The sequence below is a fragment of the Hyaena hyaena genome, unplaced genomic scaffold, assembly GCF_003009895.1.
Source record: "Hyaena hyaena isolate Hyena2069 unplaced genomic scaffold, ASM300989v1 scaffold_771, whole genome shotgun sequence".
NCBI classification, from domain to species: domain Eukaryota; kingdom Metazoa; phylum Chordata; class Mammalia; order Carnivora; family Hyaenidae; genus Hyaena; species Hyaena hyaena.
In genome coordinates this window covers 331,766-352,982 of record NW_024081402.1, presented here as the reverse complement: position 1 = coordinate 352,982, position 21,217 = coordinate 331,766, and the positions used below count along the sequence as shown (strand labels likewise).

At 43.8% G+C, this 21,217-nt stretch overlaps 1 protein-coding gene across 3 annotated transcripts in view; it reads right to left on the bottom strand.

Moving 5' to 3' along the window:
* Positions 1 to 1,877: 1,877 nt before the first annotated feature.
* ATP10A (ATPase phospholipid transporting 10A (putative)) overlaps positions 1,878 to 21,217 on the bottom strand; it is a 188,480-nt gene continuing 169,140 nt past the window's right edge. Inside the window, exons 13-22 of one of the 3 annotated variants that reach the window (XM_039218644.1) lie at positions 17,506 to 17,690; positions 15,472 to 15,799; positions 12,804 to 12,880; positions 9,716 to 9,841; positions 5,743 to 5,943; positions 3,718 to 3,798; positions 3,535 to 3,639; positions 3,023 to 3,053; positions 2,866 to 2,890; positions 1,878 to 2,726 (exon numbers count right to left, since the gene is read on the bottom strand). In XM_039218644.1, coding sequence (XP_039074575.1) covers positions 2,108 to 2,726; positions 2,866 to 2,890; positions 3,023 to 3,053; positions 3,535 to 3,639; positions 3,718 to 3,798; positions 5,743 to 5,943; positions 9,716 to 9,841; positions 12,804 to 12,880; positions 15,472 to 15,799; positions 17,506 to 17,690 — 1,778 coding nt within the window. In that variant the 3' untranslated portion in view covers positions 1,878 to 2,107. Of the gene's footprint in view, positions 2,727 to 2,865; positions 3,054 to 3,534; positions 3,640 to 3,717; positions 3,799 to 5,742; positions 5,944 to 9,715; positions 9,842 to 12,803; positions 12,881 to 15,471; positions 15,800 to 17,505; positions 17,691 to 21,217 lie in introns of all 3 variants that reach the window. The other 2 variants (XM_039218645.1, XM_039218643.1) reach the window with 2 other exon arrangements.

The following is a 21,217-nucleotide window of genomic DNA, read 5'->3' as shown; positions in this document are numbered from 1 at the left end:
CTGATACTCAGGGAAATGTGCATATAGTTCTTCTTGTACTTTTTTCCCCCAAATTTTTATGTCTTTATTTTGAGAGACAGAGACAGAGAGCAAGTGGGGGAGGGGCAGAGAGAGAGGGAGACACAGAATCTGAAGCAGGCTCCAGGCTCTGACATGTCAGCAAGAGCCCAATGCGGGGCTCGAACCCACAGACCATGAGATCATTACCTGAACTGAGGTTGGACGCTTAACTGACAGTCACCCAGGTGCCCCAGCTCTTCTTGTACTTTGTGCTAGCAACCACTACCATAATTCAGGAAAGCACAGTGTTGTGCTAACTAAGTTCTTTTTGTACATGTTGCTCCAAGAACAGATGAAGCACACAGGGCGAGGGATGAGACAGCATCACTTGTTCTGCTGGCTGCTGAAGCCCTTTCCACTCCTCCTCTTTATCTGCTCTAACAGGACCCGGATATTCCTCTGAGCATTGACTCATGCTGCTCAGGTTCTTGGAGGGAAGCTCACCTCTCTTCCAGCTCTAGCCAGAAGCTCCAGTCATTCCCCTTAATTTGCCAGCAACTGCAACCTGTGCAGCTTGACCTGAAGAAACCCAGAACTCTGCTTAGAACGTGGAGATCAACAGCCTTTCCTCTGGACAATTGGGTGGCTCCAGCCATGTCATCACTAAGAACAGAGTCAGCCTTAGGACAAAACTGACCTCAGAAAGCTCAGGGCAGGAAGAATGGGGTAAAGCCCCAGGTCTGAGTTGCTGAGTTAAATGGTACTAAAGCCCACTGTGTCATTGGCCTTGTAGGCACTGAGCCCTGCTTTTCCCATTCTACCTAACCAGATGGGATGCATCTTCTGTCTTGTTCAATGAGCCACACACAATGGGTAACTAACCATTCTTCCCTGTATGCTGTGCTCTGGAACTGCTTGCTCCTGAGATCCTCCACCCATTATACCTTGCTGTTCTTGGGGACAGGTAGCCAGAAGACACCTAAGCAAGGGGCACACAATGCTCACTTCACATCCCCAGGCTGAGCAGAACACCTGACTCACAACTGATGACAAAGTGCAAAGAGAAGTCTCTGAAGAGGAAATGCTATATCATTAATTGCCTTGGATATTTAAATTCTTTTCCTCCTCTCCCCACTGTTTTGAGGAACAGAAATAATGAATTGTAAGATAAATGCCTAGAGATACACACTTAAAAAGCCTAGTCTTTTGGCAGGAAGGGTCTGGTGGGGGCTGCTAGCCTGGTGCAGGGAGCCATGGTGTAAACCTAGTGTCCCAGTGTTACAATGTGGAGCTTGCATGGCACCCCACTGTTTTCTGCATAGTGTCTAAAAGGACTTGCCATGAGGAAGTGCCCTGTGGTACTCAGAACATGCTGTTAGGTCACATATTAATAACTTCACACAATAGTGACAACAGGACAGGTTCTCTTTGCAAAGTGAAAGTTGTTTATTGTTTGTTTTGATTTTGACAGGCAAGACCCTACATAGGGACTGTAATACCTACAATACCTATAAAGTGATCTTTACAGAATGCCTGAGTAGACTTCAATGTTGGGATGAACTCCACACACACATTCTCTCTTTCCCTTTTCTGGGTGAAGTGAAGCCCAGCTCCCCCAGGTTGGCAGAGGCAGAGCAAGGGAACAGGGGACAAAGACAGAGATGCTGCATACTTGTCCCATCTTCTCCCATCACTACTGTCCATACCCACCCGAGATTTACTGAGCTCACACACACATTTTTAAGTGGGGAAAACCAAGGTCATGCATGTTGAAGAAAATCAATTATATTGCATTTTCTTATAAAATGAGATGAAAAAATAAATCTAAGCACACTTTTCAAGTGTTTCTTTTCTTTAAACTTTTATATACGTTAAAGCTCTTATTTTCCTTTTCAATATATTCTACTTAGAAGTTTTAAAAAATAAATTTTCTTTTTGGTACCTTTTATTTCCTGTGTTAGCCCTGGAAACATAAAATACATCTCACTAGAACTCTTCTGTGCAAATAATAAACATAAATAATATTAACATCTAAGTTATATAAAAAAGAGGCTATTTCAAGGTTTTCACTGCTACTGCCATCAGATGCAGTCCCTGGAAGATGCTCCTAGAAGTAGTTGGTGGTCTGCCCACTTAAGCCACAAAGATCCTGGTCTGGCTGAGGCGGGCTAGGCAAGAACTCGCTATCCCTCTTGTCCATCTGTAAACTACTTCGAGAAAACTGTAAGACACTTCCTAGCCCATTGACCAGTGAGAAGGGGGAAATCCAGTTGAATGAGCTGAAGTTGGGCAGGCTAAAAATGGACGACAGGGGGGCTGCCCTACTGGTGCTGGTGGGTTTCATCTTGGAGTCCCCAGGACACCCTTCCAGGATAGCCTCCCTTGGCATGGAGGACCCCGGAGCCTGACTGCTCAGCCCTTCTAGCAGAATGTCCTCCCTTACAGGCACGTTCATGTCCACCACATTGGGCTCCCCACGAGCTTCTGGAGAGCAGGCTGGCCGCTGCATATGCCAAGATGCCTGTGAGGTGCAGTCCTGGGAGAGGGATCCAGAGGTACTGATGCTCCTCTGTTCAGACGATTCAGTTCTGGGTTCTCCTGGAAGGTGTCCTTGAGCAAAGGTCTCTTTGGGAGCAATGACTTTCTTAGGGGGCCTCTTGGCCAGCTGGCGTCCCAGCTGAAGTTGGGTGGGGAAAAGGCTCCCCTGCACGGCTTTGAAAAACAATCTGGAAAGAGCATGTAAAAAACAGTCATCTGTGGGTAGTGCCTTTGAGTTTTCTGAAACCTGTACATTGCAAAAACATAGGCCTGAGAATGCTCTCAGAGCTCACTTAGAACTCGAGGGACACAGTCCCTGATACCCACCTGGGAAGCAGTGCAGCAACAGGTGCTATGAGACAAGTCAAGTAAAACACGGGGTCACCCAGTAATGTTTGCATAGTCCAATAAGGGTTGGACGGAGGATAACACGTTGCACAAGAAGCATTGTAAATCAAAGCCACAGTGAAAAATAAAAGGATACTGAAGCCACAAGCTATCCAGTTGAGCCAGGTCTAAGAGGAAAAGAGAAAGATAGGACTTTTATTTCAATAAAAATGCACTAGTCGTCCGTGAGAGTGTGGCTTTTCTAAGGGCTTAGTAAAACCACAGGTCTTTGGCACAGGCAGCCAGGAGGCCTTGATGAAGTCTTCAGCATTGATGGACCAGCCTGGACATAGGGAGATGGAAGTCAGGGATATGAAGGAATGGAGAGAGGGAAAGGGGGGGGGCGGGCATGAGGTGGAGGAGGAAGGGAGAGAGGGCAGGAAGGAGTTTAATATTGCCCAGGTAAAGTGTTTGTGTCAGGCTGCAACAGTACCCACACTAGGGGCTCCATACATATGTCAGGCCCATGTATTTATTTTCCTTCTCCACAGTGAGGCTAACATTGCAGTAACCTGTCTGCTCAGAAACCTTCTAGAAGTCATGGAATCTGCCTGGGAGTGTGGAGCCTGCAGCATCAGTACCCCTTGGGATCATACTCAAAGCACTTACCCAGGTCTTGGTTTCAATACCAAGGTGCAGGAGGAAGGTGAACAGCGCGATTGCCGTGATGGGGGTCCCCCAGGTAAACACATCTGTGTCCGAATCATAGTAGGCCTGAAAGACAGCAGTATCCTGTGTCTGTGGTTCACTGGATGAAGCTGATAAGAAAGACTGTGCCAGGTGCCAACTTACCAGGTAAGGAATGAAAAAGCACACCAGGCTCTGGAAGGCAGCATCAGCCATGTTTAACCAGAACGTGCGTGGCCGATATTCCTGAGACACAAAAATAAGCAAGATTACAGGGAAGTGTACATCTCTTCAAATGATGTTTTCCAGTAGCTACAGGGCCATTAATGCACAAGATAAGCACCTTAGGGCAACTTGCTAATTCAGGACTTTCAGTGCATGAAGTCCCAGAGGCCTGAGGAAAAAACACAACACAAGTGTCTGCAGAGGCATCCAGCTGAGTTGATCACTGAGAGCATCGTACATAAGACCAGCTACAGTAGTTCTAGGCCTACAGTAGACAGATAAAACCACTTTCTAAAGCCTGTGGGGAGCATTTTCCTAGGGTAGACATAGCAGCTCAAATTCTGGACATCTTGCTCCAATTTGAGTCCCTCTACTCCTACTCTGTAAGGATTTTGCACCCTCTGTTGGTGGGTCTCCTAAAATGTTTCTGAAAAGTGAGTTTTTAAAAATTAGATTATGGGTATATTTAATGTTAAAATAAAAAAGCTGTACACTGATGGCAAAAATGACCTTGATATGGACTAATCAAGCCTTCATTAACTGGGGAACAAAATGTGTACTGGACTCTGAGTTCCTGAGCAACTGGGGCTGGTACTGGCCTGCAGGAAATGTAGATTGGACTGAATGGGCATTTACTGAGCAATTAAGAAAGTGCTGGCTAGGCCCTTCCTTCAGTTCCCTAGCTTCACAGGACAAATGTCCTGTGTCTGGTTCCCTAGGCTAGCCTCAGCCCACAAGCTGAGGATAGGAGGCCCAGCTGAGCGCAGGAATTTCCACACTGACAGGTAACAATCAGAGGCCCTCCTTATCAGCCAAACCCTTAGTAGCCCCTACCCTGCAGCCCAACCCCCATCTCTCCCTCCCCCGGACCTGCCTCAAGGGGAACTCAGTGTCAATGAGGGTGATCAGGGGAAGTGAACTCAAAAGTAAACAAATTTTCAATTAGACACTGTTGTAAGAGATAGGGAGGTCTATTCCACTGTCATACATATGATGATTCCAACTAGCAAGGAGAAACACTTAGAAGGCCTACTTTAAATGGTGGTAGACTAACTGGTAATTAGCATGTCAATCTATGTGATGTAAACATGTATTTATATCTGTTTGCATTCACTTATTCTCTCAATGTTTTCTCCATGGGTTTATCTTCTGGTTAAGTCCCATTCAAAATAAATCACACTGTGGGTGGGGCATAAGAGGTTGTTTTAGAAAAAGCCCTCCTCTGGGACATGTGGGTGGTTGAGTGGGTTAAGCATCTGACTTTGACTTAGGTCACAATCTCATGGTTTGTTGTTCGAGCCCTGCATCCGGCTCTGTGCTGACAGCTCAGAGCCTGGAGCCTGCTTCAGATTCTGTATCTCTCTCTCTGCCCATCCCCTGCTTGTGCTCTGTCTCTATCTCTCAAAAATAAATAAATGTTAAAAAAAAATCAAAAAAAAAAAAAAAGAAGAAGAAGAAGAAGAAAAAGAAAAAAAAAAGAAAAGCAAAGAAAAAAAAGAAACTAGAAAAATCCCTGCTCAGGAGCTAGCCACCTGGCCCTGATTTCAATTCCAAGTGGATTTTCCTTGAGCTCTTGGGGATTCATAGTGTAGATACAGTTTTCACCTCACTATATTTTTTCTTTAAAGCTCCCTCTTTTTTTCTTTTCTAAGCTTTATTGAGGTAAATTGATACACAAAAGCTGCACGTATTTAATGTACACATCTTGATGGGTTTGGACATATGCATATACCAGTATACAGTATATCATCACTCCAACCAATAACCTTGCTCTACTTAATGCACAGGACAATCAAGTAGACAGAATCCATTTTTCACCTCCCACTGGTCATTTTCCAAAATTCTAACAATTTCTCCCAGGGTGTCCATTTAAAGGGAGGTGTGGAGACTTCCACTTTCTGTAAAGTGAACATGGAGGGTGGGACGGTCAAGAGATAGGAAGTGGGTACAGGAGGAGAACCTCACCTCCATGTTCTGACCACTCTTGTAGAGCTGTGGTTCAGTCAGCAGCACATCAGCTGGCACATCCTTGTCCAACACCCCAGTCACAAGCTGGGGAAGTGACGAGAAGAGCAGGTTAAAGAAGATCAGATACCATTGGTCAATCATGGCAGATGCTGAGAAGCCACAGTAAAACTGGAACCAAAACAGGAGGCCCACAAACATCTGAAATCAAGAAAGGAAGAATGGGGATAAGCAATTCTTAGCTGTCCCTGCAGATTCTCATCCAAAGGATCTAAGAGTTTTGCAAAATTTGACTAAAAAGATTGAAATTATTGACAACAATTTCCTCCAAAGACAGCCCTACCCCTGTTGCCCTCTGTCTCTCCCTCCTCATTTCCTTGAGCATGAAGGACCAGCAATGGGAGATGAAAACTTCCAAGGAGAGCCCATGGAGAGATGACACTGGTACTAGCCTATAAGAAATGCAAACTGGATGGAACAAGCATTTACTGAGCACTTATGAAAGTGCTGGTTAGGCCTTTCCTGAAAGTCCCTTAACTCCACAGGACAAATTCCTTATATCTTGTTCCCATGGGCAGCTGAGATAAAGCCCAGCTGAGCAGAAGAATTCCTCATAAAAGTCCAGCAGGGTTTAGGGTTGTTCACATTTCAAAAGGGTCAGCTGTGTTCTTCACCCATTGCAGCTTCTTCCCTACCACCTCTCTTCTGTGATCCTAAACCAAACCTTCCTGTGCTACATCCCAGATCTTGCCTCTCTCTTTAGTCACATACCCTTTCTGATGAGAAACAGCAGGCAATTATTGATTCCCACAGCAATAGGACACATATAAGCATGACTGCAAAGTCAGTGATGCTACTAACACTGCTGCCTTGACCAAGACCTGATATACACCCAGGCACTCTGCTGGCAGTGAGCTGTAGTTATTATCACTGGTTCTTACATCTACCTCCGTTTTGCTAAATAGGAAAGTGAGGACCGGGAGGTTTAACAGCCTCTTCAAGTCCATGCTCAGTAGGAGTTGTGTGGATCTCTTCCCCCTATCACCGAACATCAGTGGCTTGAGTGTATTTACATGAGGGCATGGCAATTTAGTGATAGCAAAGCACTTACACTTATCAGTTGTACAATTTGGCACAGATCATTTAACCCCTTTCTACCTCAGTGTCCTTGTCCATGAAATGGGCATCCCAATGGTACTTATCTGTGGGTTGTTGTATTTAAAATGCTTACAAGAAATTGTACACAAGAGGTACTCACTTATGATTTGTTGTTGTTATAGTTAACAGTACAGCTATTTTCTCTGAGGTTCAAGCAGGGCCAGTGTATTTATTCCAATTAGAGAAAAGGAAACTCAGGTCCAATATGTTAAGTGACTTGACTATGGTCATTGTATGAGTAATAAACCCAACTAGTTCAGTACTTGTGGGTCTGGGCCTGGAAGACATCGACACTTCCAGGACAGAACATGGTGGAAGAAGAACATTCTCTGCTGGGGACCATAGGTAATGGCTTGGGTTTTGATTCTGGAGCTGTCACTGTCTCCTGCTGACTTTGACTCAGTCACTTAACTTCTCTGAGCTTTGGTTTCTGGACCTGAAAATGGCTAGCTCTGAAGATCAGAAAAAAATGATGCATTTCTTCCAAGTCCTGTTTCAGTCTATGACTTAATGCAACTTTTCCCTTCCATGCTGAAAACTTACAAACTTGCGTTTTTCATTGACTTTCTTCCCTTCTCACTCCCATGGCTGACTTTCACCCACCCCCACAGGCTCAGCCTAATGAGTCATCAATGAGCAACTGGAGTCAAGAGAAAGAGGAGGAAAAGTACTTAAATAATTGAGATTTTTTTCCCCCCCTATAGTACCAAAAAGCCTTCTTCCCAAACTATTTTTACTATGGAAACTTTCCTTCTCTCCTAAAACTAATGATTTCTCACTTTGGGAGGCAGGGTGATTATCTTTGCACTTCTCAACCAGATTAAGAGCTTGTTAACAGAGGCCCTGTATCTTATATGTAATTAAGACATGCACCTCCTCCTTCCATTCCCTCCACAAAGACAGACTCATCATGGCAGGCTGGAGGCTGTGCCCCTTCAGGTAGTGATTCTGGCACTCATTTGCAACTGAAATGGTGAATTTCTTTCCCTCAGCCTGAGAAATTTTCATGAATAATTAGAGACAGCAGTGCTCAACTCCCATGTTTTGTTTTCAGAAAACAATCAGAAAAATCCCTAGAAAGCAAATAACTTGCTCAAGATTGCACAGCTAATTAATGACAGAAACAGAGCTAGGGTGCCATCTGCCCAGCCCCACTCATCTGTACTCACGCACCCATTCACCTCTTTGGGAACTAGGAACTTCTAAGTTTGCAACATGAATGGGGGCCTCAGTTCTAGGGATGTAATGCCAGGTGGTTGAAGAAAACAGGCAAGGCCAAAGGCAGCGTGACACAGAATTGATTGGACAGAATCCTAGGCAGAACCTAATCTGAATTAATTTCCAGGACCCTACTTACCAATCAGACATGCCCTGACTGGTCCTGAGTATCTGTATTCATTTTGCTAGAAGACATTTTGAAAATGAGTGAGGGTGAGGGTGAGGGGATAAGAGGGTTGGGAAAGATAGGTAGGTCTAAATCTCCAGAACAAACAAGAACATGAACAAGAGGCACACTTATGGCAGTTTAGACTTAGCATTATTTTTAAATGGAATTAATGGGAAGGAAATAAGAAATATATCTTTCATGTTATTGTTTATTTTGTTCTTTTCCAGAAGAGTATAGGCTATAGTAAATTCTTACTCAACATATCTCCAGAGGCAAGGGAAACAGAAAAACTATTGGGACCTCATCAAGATAAAAATCTTCTGTACAGTGAAGAGTATAGGACATTGACACTGGAATTGTGGTATCCTGTGGTCGATTAGTGGGACTACCCTGAAAGATCGCTTACACCAAGAGTTTATTTTGTCTATTTGTACATTCAGTCACAAGCTATTAGAGACAAGAGCAACATCTACCCACTCAGCAACTTCATAGTAGAATGTCTATCCCTCACCTACAAGAAAGGCAGGTTCAGAAATGGCCATGGCATCCATCCTGGAGGGCTATGGAAAAAGATGTTTGTCTGCCAAAGACTTAGTATTAAAGAACTAAGAGTTAGGATCAACATGAAGTAGAGAAGGGCCCTGGATTAGAGCCTCTGGAGAGACAGAACTGTCATCAGCCAGCTTGGGCATGACCCAATGGGAGGGTCAACTATAGATTGAGCTGGACAGAAGGGGGCACATCTGCCCTACCAGCACAGGAGAACGTGGCAAGACCCTATTGGTGGCCCCATTCCCTGGGCCCTAAGCCTGCATTCTACCTAGGGGCCTGGCACACTGGCCCAGTGTGGGTATGTTTCAACAGAGGCTGTTCAATACTGGGATCAGGGCATAACTAAGTCCTGTCATTCTGATTCCAGGACTGCCAATACACTTCTACTTGTCACTGGATTTCCCTGACTGCTGTAGAGTGAGCACTGATTAGAGGACTCCTGTCTGTGGACACCTCAGCAGTCTGCTCCTAAGAAACACATTAACAGAGGGGTTAAGAGTTGGGAGACATATGAACTGGGGTTAAATGCTGCCTTGACTATTCACTAGCTATGGGACCTTGTGCAAACCACTGTACTTCATGATTCCCCCCACTTACTATAAAGCAGTAAGTGGGCATTCTTATTTGATCCATCTGTTTCCACAACTTACTTCCTTAAAGGAGCAGTTACTCTCATGTGCCTGTGAGTTAGATTTCTGAGCTCATAGGATGCAAAGCCAGGCCAGGAATGGGGGAAGTTCACAAAGACTGAGGAGGATGAAACCGACATGAAGCCTTGGGATGGCCTGCTGGCCACATTCAGGTGATGGTCCAATAAATCTCAGCTAAGGCTCTTTGATTCAAAAACACTAGAAACCAGAAGTTTCAAATACCTACTGTATTTTTGTAGAAGAAGTACAGCACCATGTTGGCAAGTCGGGAATAGCACCAATGTCCATGAACAATTAAGAGTCTCTCAAGGTATCGAAATCTCGGCACTGCAAAGTCACTGGCCATCACTGCCTTGAAAGGGAGAGAAGTCCCTGTTATTGTTGACACCTTATTCCACCTAAGATCTGTCCTATCTTCCCCAAATACAAGGCAAACATGCATGGATAAATCCAGTTTCAAACACAATGTATGTGTGACTGGCCAAGGCTCACTTTACCATGATTTCCCTTATTATCTCCCTCAATTAAAAAAAAAAAATCAATCTCAACAAGTGCTCTAGCTCAGGGATATCATTTTATAGAACTCATTTAAGATTTAAAATATATGTAATTGATTTTCCAAGTTTTTGTTTTCCCATGCTTCCATTAACAAGCAAAAATCAAAAACAAAAACCCAGAGATGCACCGTTTCCCTGCTATTCTCCAGCCTTTGATGTTTTATTCATATTAGGATCTCAACCCCGAGATGAACCAAAGCTGCCCCTTTTGTATGCATCCTGGCAGTTGCCCATCCTGGTAGGTATGTTTTGGGTCCTTCTCCTCAGAAGCCACACGTGATTAGCAAGGCCAAGCCCATGGCTCTGCAGGCCTTCACATAACCCAGTCCCAAGAAGCTGCTAAAGGGCAATGGGTGTCCACTCCACCCAGAAGAGAGTGGGGATAGCAGGTTTCCTCCATGGACAGGAAAGATGACTGGGGGTGGAAGCTTCCTCTCACTTCATTTAGCATCATGCTGTATACAATTAAACTAACTGGGCCAGATAAATGCCATCCAAATTGCATCTTTTGCACCCACAATAACTTAGACCCCACCATATAATGAATTTCTCTATTTGGGAAAAAGAGTCAAAGAAAATGTCAGGAAGAGACAGATTTCTGCCTATCTTTGGGGGATTGTTCAATACAAAAATGTAAGTCTGCTTCATTTATTTCCCTATAGTCAAATAACTCCTAGAAATTAGTAGATCATGCTTGATGTAGTCCATTCTGTGAATCAGAATAATGTTATTATACATGCAAAAAAGTGTGAAGCCTTTGAATGTCTGCTTTCTGAATCAAAAGCTAAGGATTTCAAGGCAAATCCTGTTTCTGTACTTTTCCTGTCATCACTGGGTTTGGAGGGCTTTGTGTATTCATCTCCAGCCTTCTGCTATTCTTTTCTGCCTCCAAATCTAGGCCCCAAACCCACCACTTGTCCTTCTGTCAAGGTGGCTCCCAGCTAAGTTAGATCCTCCATGCAGAAACTAGTTTTTCTCTTTGACAGCATTTATTAAAATTGTGACTATTTATGAACATTTAAAATACGTATCTGTCTTCCCAGCTTTTTTCTGGACATTCCATGAGAGCCAGGATAGTAGAGGTTGTGATCAACCTGAATCCTGAGTTCTGAGTCAGTTCCTGGCCCCATGAAATGTTCAATAAACATGGTGAACCAGATGACCCCATGAAGACCAAGCTTCTTGGAGATGCAGGATCTCCTTTGCCCAACTAGGATAGCTTCTCCCATCTTGGATAAGCTTGGAAGCTCCAAACATTCTCACCCATTCTCAATCTGCTCAGATCCCCAGTGTCACTGTTACCACAGCATCCCATAAAGTCCATCTTCCAAAGGGCTCACCTTTGCTTACTGGACTAAAATGCAAGAAGGGAAATATTCTCTGGGAACCTGAGCACTTAGAACAATAAGAAAAGGTATCAGGCCTTATCATCATCTTACTTAATACATCCTCAATAAGAAGTGTGGCTTTAAATAAATGCAGAAGTGTCCAACAACATCCTACCTAGAAGTTATACCCACTCAAAACTTTGTCTCAGTATGTGCCCTATAGCTTGACTGTTCCCATCACTACTCGTATGGTTTGAATCATGGATTTCTATTGCCCCTGCCTTCAGTAAGTGAGTAGTGGTGGCAGCTCGGTCCCTTCCCAATCCACAAACCTGACCTTCTTTCATACAAAATGTATTTACTTGGTGCATTTCTCTTCCATATACTATTTAGAGGCACTGCCCTGTTCAGATTTTTGCTATATGGAACAGATGCAATGGAGGTGATAATGAAAATGTCAAAATGAACTAATTATTATGACTATGTTCATCCATTCACCACCCTACCTCCTTCCCCTGGGCACACAGTGCTAAAAGGCAGGGATGGGACCAACCCTGGGCTTCATTTTTAGTTTCATGGAAAAATTAAAACCACACAAATAACAGAGCACAGTGACTCAGGTCAGATGAGAGTAGGAGAGTAAGGTATGTGTTGAGGATGGGCCAAGAGGGAAATACTGTGTTTCTAGCTCAGAACTTCCCATCTTACTGTTATTTTCACATCACATAAGGAAATTAAGGAGTTCTGCACAGGCCTGGCACATGTAAGTATTCAACGACTAATTACTGATTGCAACAATTAATGAACCAACCAATTACTAAATGGTAACCTACATCTGGATTTTTTAGGGGAAGAAAACAGGATAGATTGTTCTCTAAAGTCTTCAGCAAGTTAAAAAAATGTCATGACTCAAACTTAAATGTTAGAAATTGTTGTGATACTACATCCAGAAGAAAGTTATTTTAATTAACTCAGTTGTTCAACATCTGAGTCACATGTTGAGAACCAACATAGTGACAAATGAAAAAGACAGAGACTAATTTTCATGTGAGTCAAGATGGCTAGTTTCCATATTTATACCAGATTCCGAAAGTCCTACAACTGATTCATTTTTTCAAATGGTTATCTCTAGTGTTCAGGAACAGCAAAATATCCCTTCCAAGGATGAGCCGCAAATAGCCAGAGAAAAGGTGATGACTCACCTTTCCTCACTCTGCTTCACTTATTTCACAAAAATATACTTATAGACATAGGCAAAGCTTTTTACTCTTCATACACATGAAGAGCTAGCTACCTTCCACCTTCTACTACTGGCTTACAACATTCATATTTTATTAAAGGTCAACCCTTTTGCTTGTTGGACAAAGTTCATGGCAAGGTATGCCAGTGGGCCACTTGGACATATAGAACAGGCCTGATCGGTCTTTACCTGCATGCCCTCCTGGCCCGAGATTCCCACACCCACATCTGCCACCTGGATCATGCTGACATCATTGGCTCCATCTCCTAGAAACAGCATAGGCAGGAAGAATCGTTTGAGTTGAGGTGCACAGAATCAAACGGCTTGACGGATCTTCATGGGGTCCCTATTGGGCTGAGTCCTGTGAAAGGGTCATGGGGATGAGTGAGGAAGAGGCAGTGCAGAGTCTGCCCCAGGAAAATTGAGTTAAGCTGTCAGAAAAAAACATGGTGTGAGGTATGGTATTGCCTATCATATCAAGAGATGTTTCAGAAAGCAGGCTCACATGGTAACCATTTTACTTAGTATTTACTCTACATTATTGACTCATATACCTATACAGAGAGCCCTTAACACAATGTCTGCCATAATAAAGATGCTATCATCATCATTATTATTACTTACCGAACTCTAGCCTTTATCTGATGTACAGCATCAGTCAAGTCTATTCTAATTCATGCTAACATGAGTGGCTGGCTTTCTGAACTGAACAAAGGAGGTTAAATTATGCCCAGTAAACTGTAGAGCTCTTTTTGTACACTGATTACCAGTTAGCTTATTAGCTATTGTGTATGCCGTGGACCCTTTAAAGATGTGATAAAGAAGAACTTCTATTTGTTCAGTCAAACTGGTGACAGAAAATGGTTAGGAACATAAAACATAGGTCAGAGCTCTCAGTACCTTCAGGGAAAAGCAAGCAGAGACTTACAAGTCTTTGTCACTAAGCGACAATTACCATTCTTGGAATGGGGCAGTAGAAGGGCTCAAATCCCAGAGTACTTCCCAAGTTTCAAATGTGCAAAAAGTGCAGATACACAAGTTATAGTGATCCATAATGTGGCTACAGAATATCTCTGTCCTAGGATTTTTCTTTTCTTTATTGCACTGGCCCAACATGAGTGATTAGTCAATACTGAAATTGACACAACTGAAATTCTGTGAAGTAGTAACATCTCTGCAGCTTTTCCCAGAATGTCCCAATCAAAGTGAGATATGGTAGGTAACAATGTTCTCTATATTATTAACTCCTAGACATCTGGGAATAGGTGCCATCAATGCTTTCACTCATGGTCAAAGAAATGAGCCAAAGTCCTGATGGGTAATTACTTTCCCTTTCCCTTTTGAGATTCTATTTTGTTTTTTCTTTTCTTTGTAACCAACCAAGACTCTACCTCCATTTTTAAAAAATGAATACCATACATCAGTGATTCAGTGACTGAGCCAGGCACTGATCAAGCTTTGAAAATGTAGTTTACTCATTCATGTCTTACATCAACCTTGCCAGGAGACATGGTCCTCATGTCACCACTGAGAGTTGCTCAGAGAAGCCTGCACTCAGCTTGAACACTCCTCAGCACCTACAACACTTGCTCGGGGAGCTCTGAAGGCCACTCTAGACACATGGGGGCAAAGGTAGTACAGTGATAGCCTCCCTTGGAAAGGGCCTATGCATGGGGACTTCCCACAGCCTGCACCAGGGAGTCATAGTTCAACATGTATTCACATCTGTGATCATCTCACTCCCCTTAGTGGTTACCACAACCCTCAGGATGTACAGAGCTGTCTTCATGACAACCCCATTAAGGCCCCCCGACCTCAGACCCAGGTTCTACACCAACCTCAACTCTGTCCTAATGTGAGAGGGTAGTAATCACCACATCAACAAGGAGGGGCTGTCACAGACCTTTTGTAAAAAAAACTACAATTATTATTGATTAGTGAGGACCCTTTATTTCAAAACAAACTCTCACCTAGGTATGCATTCTATATTCAGGGAGACCAAAAATTTTGATATCTAGGGGTCAAGGAGATCACTCCTTTCCCCAGGCTACCTGCAGTCATTCCCAGCCCTCACCAGCAAATGGTGCTGAGTCCCTGAACCTGGCTGGAGACCAGATCACAACCAGATGTGAGTGGGGATGATGCCCTGGGAGGAGACAGGTGAGAACCAAGTAGCACTGGAGAGAAGCCTAGAAGGCTCTCCAGGCCAACAGTCTACAAGGAAAAGCCACCATTAGATGCACAATCCTTAAAGAAATGATGTAAGATTTAGCAACTATTCACGTGCTTATGATAGGTTCATTTAATGACATGCTTGTCTTGGAACAATCAGCAAAGTTCAAAGGAAAGGAGGCAATGGGAATTCTGATCACCATCAAGTCTCTGGGCTCTTGCAGCATTATGGAGTCTTGGGACTCCAGTAGGCTCACAGTGACCAGAAATACCTGCAAAGGACCTTCTTTCTAAGGTATTCTGGGGTAATGGTTAGCATGCAGGGCTCTGCTGTGGCCGAGGCTGCCAGGAATAGCAGATCTCTAGTCTTCCATCTTGCAGGAAACAGTATATAAATTCTGTCTTCTTAGACCACCATTGTATTACTGGCTTCCTATATATAGCTAAAACTGTTGCTACCATATTTTGTGGTTTTCAATACACATTTTGTATTTCAAACAGGCTGCCTATTTTATTGCATCGGGTGTGATTTTATGAATAGGAAAAAGAGCAAGGAAGTGTTTTCCCATCTTACAGGATAGCATAGAAGGAGCAGAAAATGCAGGATGAATCCAGAGGAAGCAGCTGCACAAGATGGGGGATACTCATTCACACAGGGCCCTGCCTGGCTAGCCTGGATACTTGCCTATGGCCAGAGTCATGGCCTTGAGCTTGCTTCTGACCAGTTTCACCACCATACTCTTCTGCAGAGGTGTTGAGCGACAGCAAAGGACTGACCGGCACTGCTTAGCGAGAAAGAGAAATTTGTCTTCTAGGTTTTTCTCAAGGGCGTAGGCCAGACTTCTCCCATCGATCACGAGGCTCGGGCTGGGGCCAGAGGTGGTGGACGTGGAGGGCGGGCAGAGAGGGGAGAACCCCACGCTCACGTTGTCTGTGGTCTTCTCAGGGGCACTGCGGGGGCTCCTGGACTGCACGTAGTGTAGGCACTGGTCTAGCAGGGCCGCACAGGCCTCCTGAAATGGACATGAGAGGACAGCCACAGATTAGTTTACCTTCCTTGACACTCATAGTCTGATAATCTCAAGAGTACCAGGCTGCAGGCTCTGCCCAGAAGCCTTCTCTCCTGAAACTGGGAAGTTAGTTGAAGATGAAGACTTTCCACATTGAAGAGGATGAGCTTGTGTAGGGTTTTGATAAGATTCTATTTTATTGCCCATTTTACTACGTGGAGGTTATATAGGAATATATAATATATATATAGGAATATCTTCACTTTGGAAGGCCTGACTGTATGTGGCTAACCTGCTAGCTGGTAAGACAGCCTTATATGTACTTCTCCATGGCTCTCTGAGGCCTTTACTCAGCCTTCTTGTTTTCTCATGAGGTACAAAGCCCTTTAAAAGTCTTTGCTATATTATCCTCTAAGGAAGTGTAATTATCAGTGTTTCCCTAAAGTCTCCAGTTGACCAGGGAAATAAATTTTTTAAAAAGCATAAAAAAGGCTTTTATTGGCAATGCCCTTCCAAAACTGTATCTGAATTCCAGAAATAGGAAAATTTAATGGGGAACCTGAGGGGTCAGGGGACATAAGAAAGACAAATGTTTCCAAGAACAAACACACTCCAGGGTAGACATGTAGTTCTTGGCCCTTTATAGACAGTGAGCTCACTGGGGAAGCAATCAATATCCTCCAATACACCCTGAAAATCCAGTTGTGTTCGGCAAGTGCTTATTAAGGACCTCTGGTATTTAGAAAAGTTAGTGAGAGAAGACTTTGGCTCAGGTCATGATCTCATGGTTTGTGAGTTCAAGCCCTGCGTTGGGCTCTGTGCTGACAGCTCAGAGCCTGTAGCCTGCTTCGGATTGTGTTTCCCTCTCTCATTGCCCCTCACCCACTCATGTGCATTTTATCTCTCTCTCTTTCAAAAATAAATAAATATTAAAAGAATATTATTAGGGGCACCTGGGTAGCTCAGTCGGTTAAGCATCGGACTTTGGCTCAGGTCATGATCTTACACTTTGTGAGTTTGAGCCCCACATCAGGCTCTGTGCTGACAGCTCAAAGTCTGGAGCCTGCTTTGGATTCTGTGTCTCCTTTCTCTCTGTGCCTCCCCTTGTTCACACTCTGTCTCTCTCTTTGTCTCTCTCTCAAAAATAAATAAACATTAAAAAAATTTACAAAAATTTTTTAAAAGAAAAGTTGACGTACTGCACCTCATCATCTATTTCAAAAAGATGTTTCAAGTAGGAACTCACTCAAGGAGTCCAGACCAGGGCTTTATGAGAAGTCGATAATCCCTACATACTTGAGGATTTAAATAGATAAATGTGACTGGATCAAAACCCTCAGTGTACAGTGGGATATCCATTAGACAATTGATCCTGTCCTGAGTACATCAGTGCTGAATGGACTGGTTCCCTGGCTCATGTGACCTCATAGAAGAATTCTCCAATGTTGTTGACATGGATAGGTCAGGGAAAAACAAATCAAACTTAGCATTAATAAAGTCCAGATGTACATCCCTTTGAAATTAAGAAATTCCAGCAAATTCCACACCTTCCTAGACAATGACAATACAACATAGGTGTAAACAGAGGTAGAGGGCAAAGACTTGTCTCACAGCAGTTGCCAGAAACAGAAGACATTCCTGTTGCTGTGGGGGCTAGTTGGGTATGAAGCTGCCCCAGGTAAAGCATGGGCTCCTGGAAACCTACATACCTGGGATTCAGCATTCAGGGTGATGACTTCCTCATCATGGTCCAGCAGTTTGCAGGCATATGCAATGTTAATGGCTGTTTCTTGTTTGTCACCGGTGAGAACCCAAATCTGCAGGCCTGCTTGACGCAATTTAGCAATGGTTTCTGGGACTCCTTCCTGTAGGCGGTCTTCAATCCCGGTAGCACCTGGTCAAATGTGCAACAGTGTATGTAAGCCCCCTCCTCACGTGCCCTCAGACCCTGATGGGGTACGAATGCCATCACCAACACACCAAAGATGTTGGCATAACCCCACAGACTGAGACTAGCTTGAGGCCAGTCTCATGTGGAAGCACTCTTTGATAATTCATCATTTTAGGACAGTGGTGAGCCCTTTCAACAGCTCTCTCAATTGACACAGTCGAGAATGAGTCAGAATAATGGACTCACTAAACACAATTCTTTGTTTATTTGCCAAGAAAGCACTTCCAATGCTTTAACATGCAGCTAATTTTTAACTTAATAGATCATGTGGAAACAAATCTTTTGGGGAGATGTTTGTAATGACCTTATTCTGAAGGATAAAAAACCTTTGAAAATTATCCATTCCATGTAAAACTTTTGGTGAATGACATCCACATTATTTGTTCTCAGCAATGCTTACCATTAGCTGTCAAAACAGACCACACAAGCCCATTATTTCTTGAAAGCAAGGTTATCCAGAAGGTACTGTCTCCATAAATGTAATTAATAAGCAGTGGCTTTCCCTATGTAGGGCTCTGTATATTGGAACGAATCTACTCAGTGCTGAAAGATGCTCTCCAGGCCAGCCTCAGTTTTGTTACTGTTGCCAACATAATGAGATGGTCTGTATCTCCCCTCTAGTAGTACAGCATTGACTGAGGACTCCTCATCAGCCCTGCCTTTCTCTTTTATACCATACTGTTCCCTGTGATAAGAGGGTGCTATGGGCTGAATGTGCACCACTATCCCCAAAACTCACAGGTTGAAGCCCTAACCCTCATGGTGATGGCATTAAGAGGTGGTGCCTTGGAGGGGCGCCTGGGTGGCTTAGTCGGTTAAGCGTCTGACTTTCGCTTAGGTCATGATCTCATTGTTCGTGGGTTCAAGCCCCACGTCGGGCTCTGTGCTGACTGCCAGCTCAGAGCCTGGAGCCTGTTTCAGAGTCTGTGTCTCCCTCTCTCTCTGACCCTCTCCTGCTCAACGCTGTCTCTCTCTCTCCTAGAAATAAATAAAAAATATTAAAAAAAAAAAAAAGAGGTGGTGCCTTGGGGAGGTGATTAGGTCAAAAGAGTGGAATACTTATGAATGGGCTTAGTGCACATATAATAAGAGACACAGGAGAGATGATCTCTCTCTACCATTTAAAGATACAGAAGGAGGATAGCCATCTGCAAACCAGGAAGACAGACCTTTTTTTTTTTTTTTTTTTTTTTTTATTTTTTTTTTTTTTTTTTTTTTTTTTTTTTTTTACAAATAGTTTATTGTCAAATTAGTTTCCACATAACACCCAGTGCTCATCCCCACAAGTGCCCTCCTCCATGCCCATCCCCCCTCCCCCCCACATCCATCAGTCCTCAGTTTTTGTCAGCATTCAAGAGTCTCTCATGGTTTGCCTCTCTCCCTTTCCTCCACCATTTCCCCCCTTCTTCTCCCCCTGTTCCTTAGTTAAGTTCCTCCTAATCCTCCTATATGTGCAAACATATGGTATTTGTCTTTCTCTGCCTGACTTATTTCGCTCAGCATAACACCCTCAAGGTCCATCCATGTTGCTACACATGGCCAGATTTCATTGTTTCTCGTTGCCATGTAGTATTCCATGGTATAGATAAACCACATCTTCTTGATCCATTCGTCCGCTGATGGACACTTAGGCTCTTTCCATGTTTTAGCTATTGTGGAGAGTGCTGCTATGAACATTGGGGTACATGTGCTCCTATGCCTCAGCATTTCTGTATCCCTTGGGTAAATTCCTAGCAGTGCTATTGCTGGGTCATAGGGGAGTTCTATTGTTAGTTTCCTTAGGAACCTCCACACTGTTTTGCAGAGGGGCTGTACATTCCCACCAACAGTGTAGGAGGGTGCCCGTTTCACCACATCCTCGCCAGCATCTAGAGTTCTCTGTTCTGCTCATTTTAGCCACTCTGACTGGCATGAGGTGGTATCTCAGTGTAGTTTTGACTTGTATTTCCCTGATGAAGAGAGATGCTGAGCATCGTTTCATGTGTCTGTTGGCCATCTGGATGTCCTCTTTGGAGAAGTGGAAGACAGACCTTTAACGAACCAAAATGGCCAGTAATTTGAAATGGGACTCCCAGCCTCCATAACTGTGAGAAATCAATGTCTGTTATTTAACCTGCCAAAGTCCGTGGTGTTTTGTAATGGCAGCCTGAAATGATAAAGACAGACACCACTTCCCTTTCTCCTCCTAGAACAGATAAATTGGCAGGTACAGGGAGGGTAGAGTCAAGGTATAATACACTTATAAAAGGCATGCATTTCTTAAATATACCCTACGATGTACTTTCATAAATCATACACCTGTGTAGACAGCGCTGAGCTCAGGAAACAGAGCATCACCAGCTCTGGGTGGTGCCTCCTCAGAAGCCCCCTCAGGGGTAAGTGGCAGCCTTCTCTCTTCTATCTCATGCAGCCTGTGCAGTGTATTGGACCTGGGCCTATTTCTCCTTTGAATGTCCTAGAAGTCTAAGTGGGAACTTGGGAAGGGCACAGAAAGGAGAAGGAAATATTGTACCCAGGCTGGCCTCAGCCTGAATCATGGAGCCCTCAGGAGAAGGACTAGACAGGGGTGTGGGTCTCAAAGTCTGCTTCAGAATAAAACCATGCTATGTTCCATGCTCACTGTGAGCACATCCCTGACAATCCAGGCAATGGAAGGCCCTCTGGTCTTGGCCTTTCTCCCCTTCTGCAGCTCCCTGGGTGCTAGCATGGTGTGTGTGTGTGTGTGTTCTAGGTCTCTGGCTCCCTATTTTCACTATCCAACAGAATTGACAACATCCTCCAGTGCATCCTAAGTATCACTTCTGCTAGGATATGTTCCCAGATATCTGGGGAAAGGACGATGGATGATCATGACTGTCTCTGTGTATTCAAAATATCTTGTTCATACTTAATAATAACAATGGTTATGGAATCATCATAATGGCTAAGCTTGATGGCTTACTAATTGCCAGGCAAAAATTTCTACAGCATCCCTAAGGTGTGAGTACTACAGTTACCCACCCATACCATATAGATGTGGAAAGCTAAGGTGAGGGAGGGAGTTAGTGAGGGAAGAGCTAGCATTCTGTGCACTGTATGTTTCATGCTCCAAACATCTGACCTGCATGGCTACTCTAGGATAACTTCCATTACTGAGCAGTACCTTGTGTCTAACTCAATTGGTTACCCACTCTTTACTAGATGGCAACTTCTTACAGAAGGGATTTGTGACTCCCCATCTTTGAATACTGTCTGCTTGGCCAGAGCTCCTTGATAAATATCCAACAGAAAAGAAAGCAAGGAAGGTCTCACGGATACATTCTAGTCCTTTAGGGAAAAATCTAACACCTTAAAAACAAAGGTGTTATTTCAGAAGCTAACTTTATCTTCATTTCAGGAGCTAACTGGCCAAAGTATTGGGCCCTGACTGGGTCATTGGACCCATCCTAAACTCTACATACAAGTTTGAATCAAACAGAGAATATTATTGA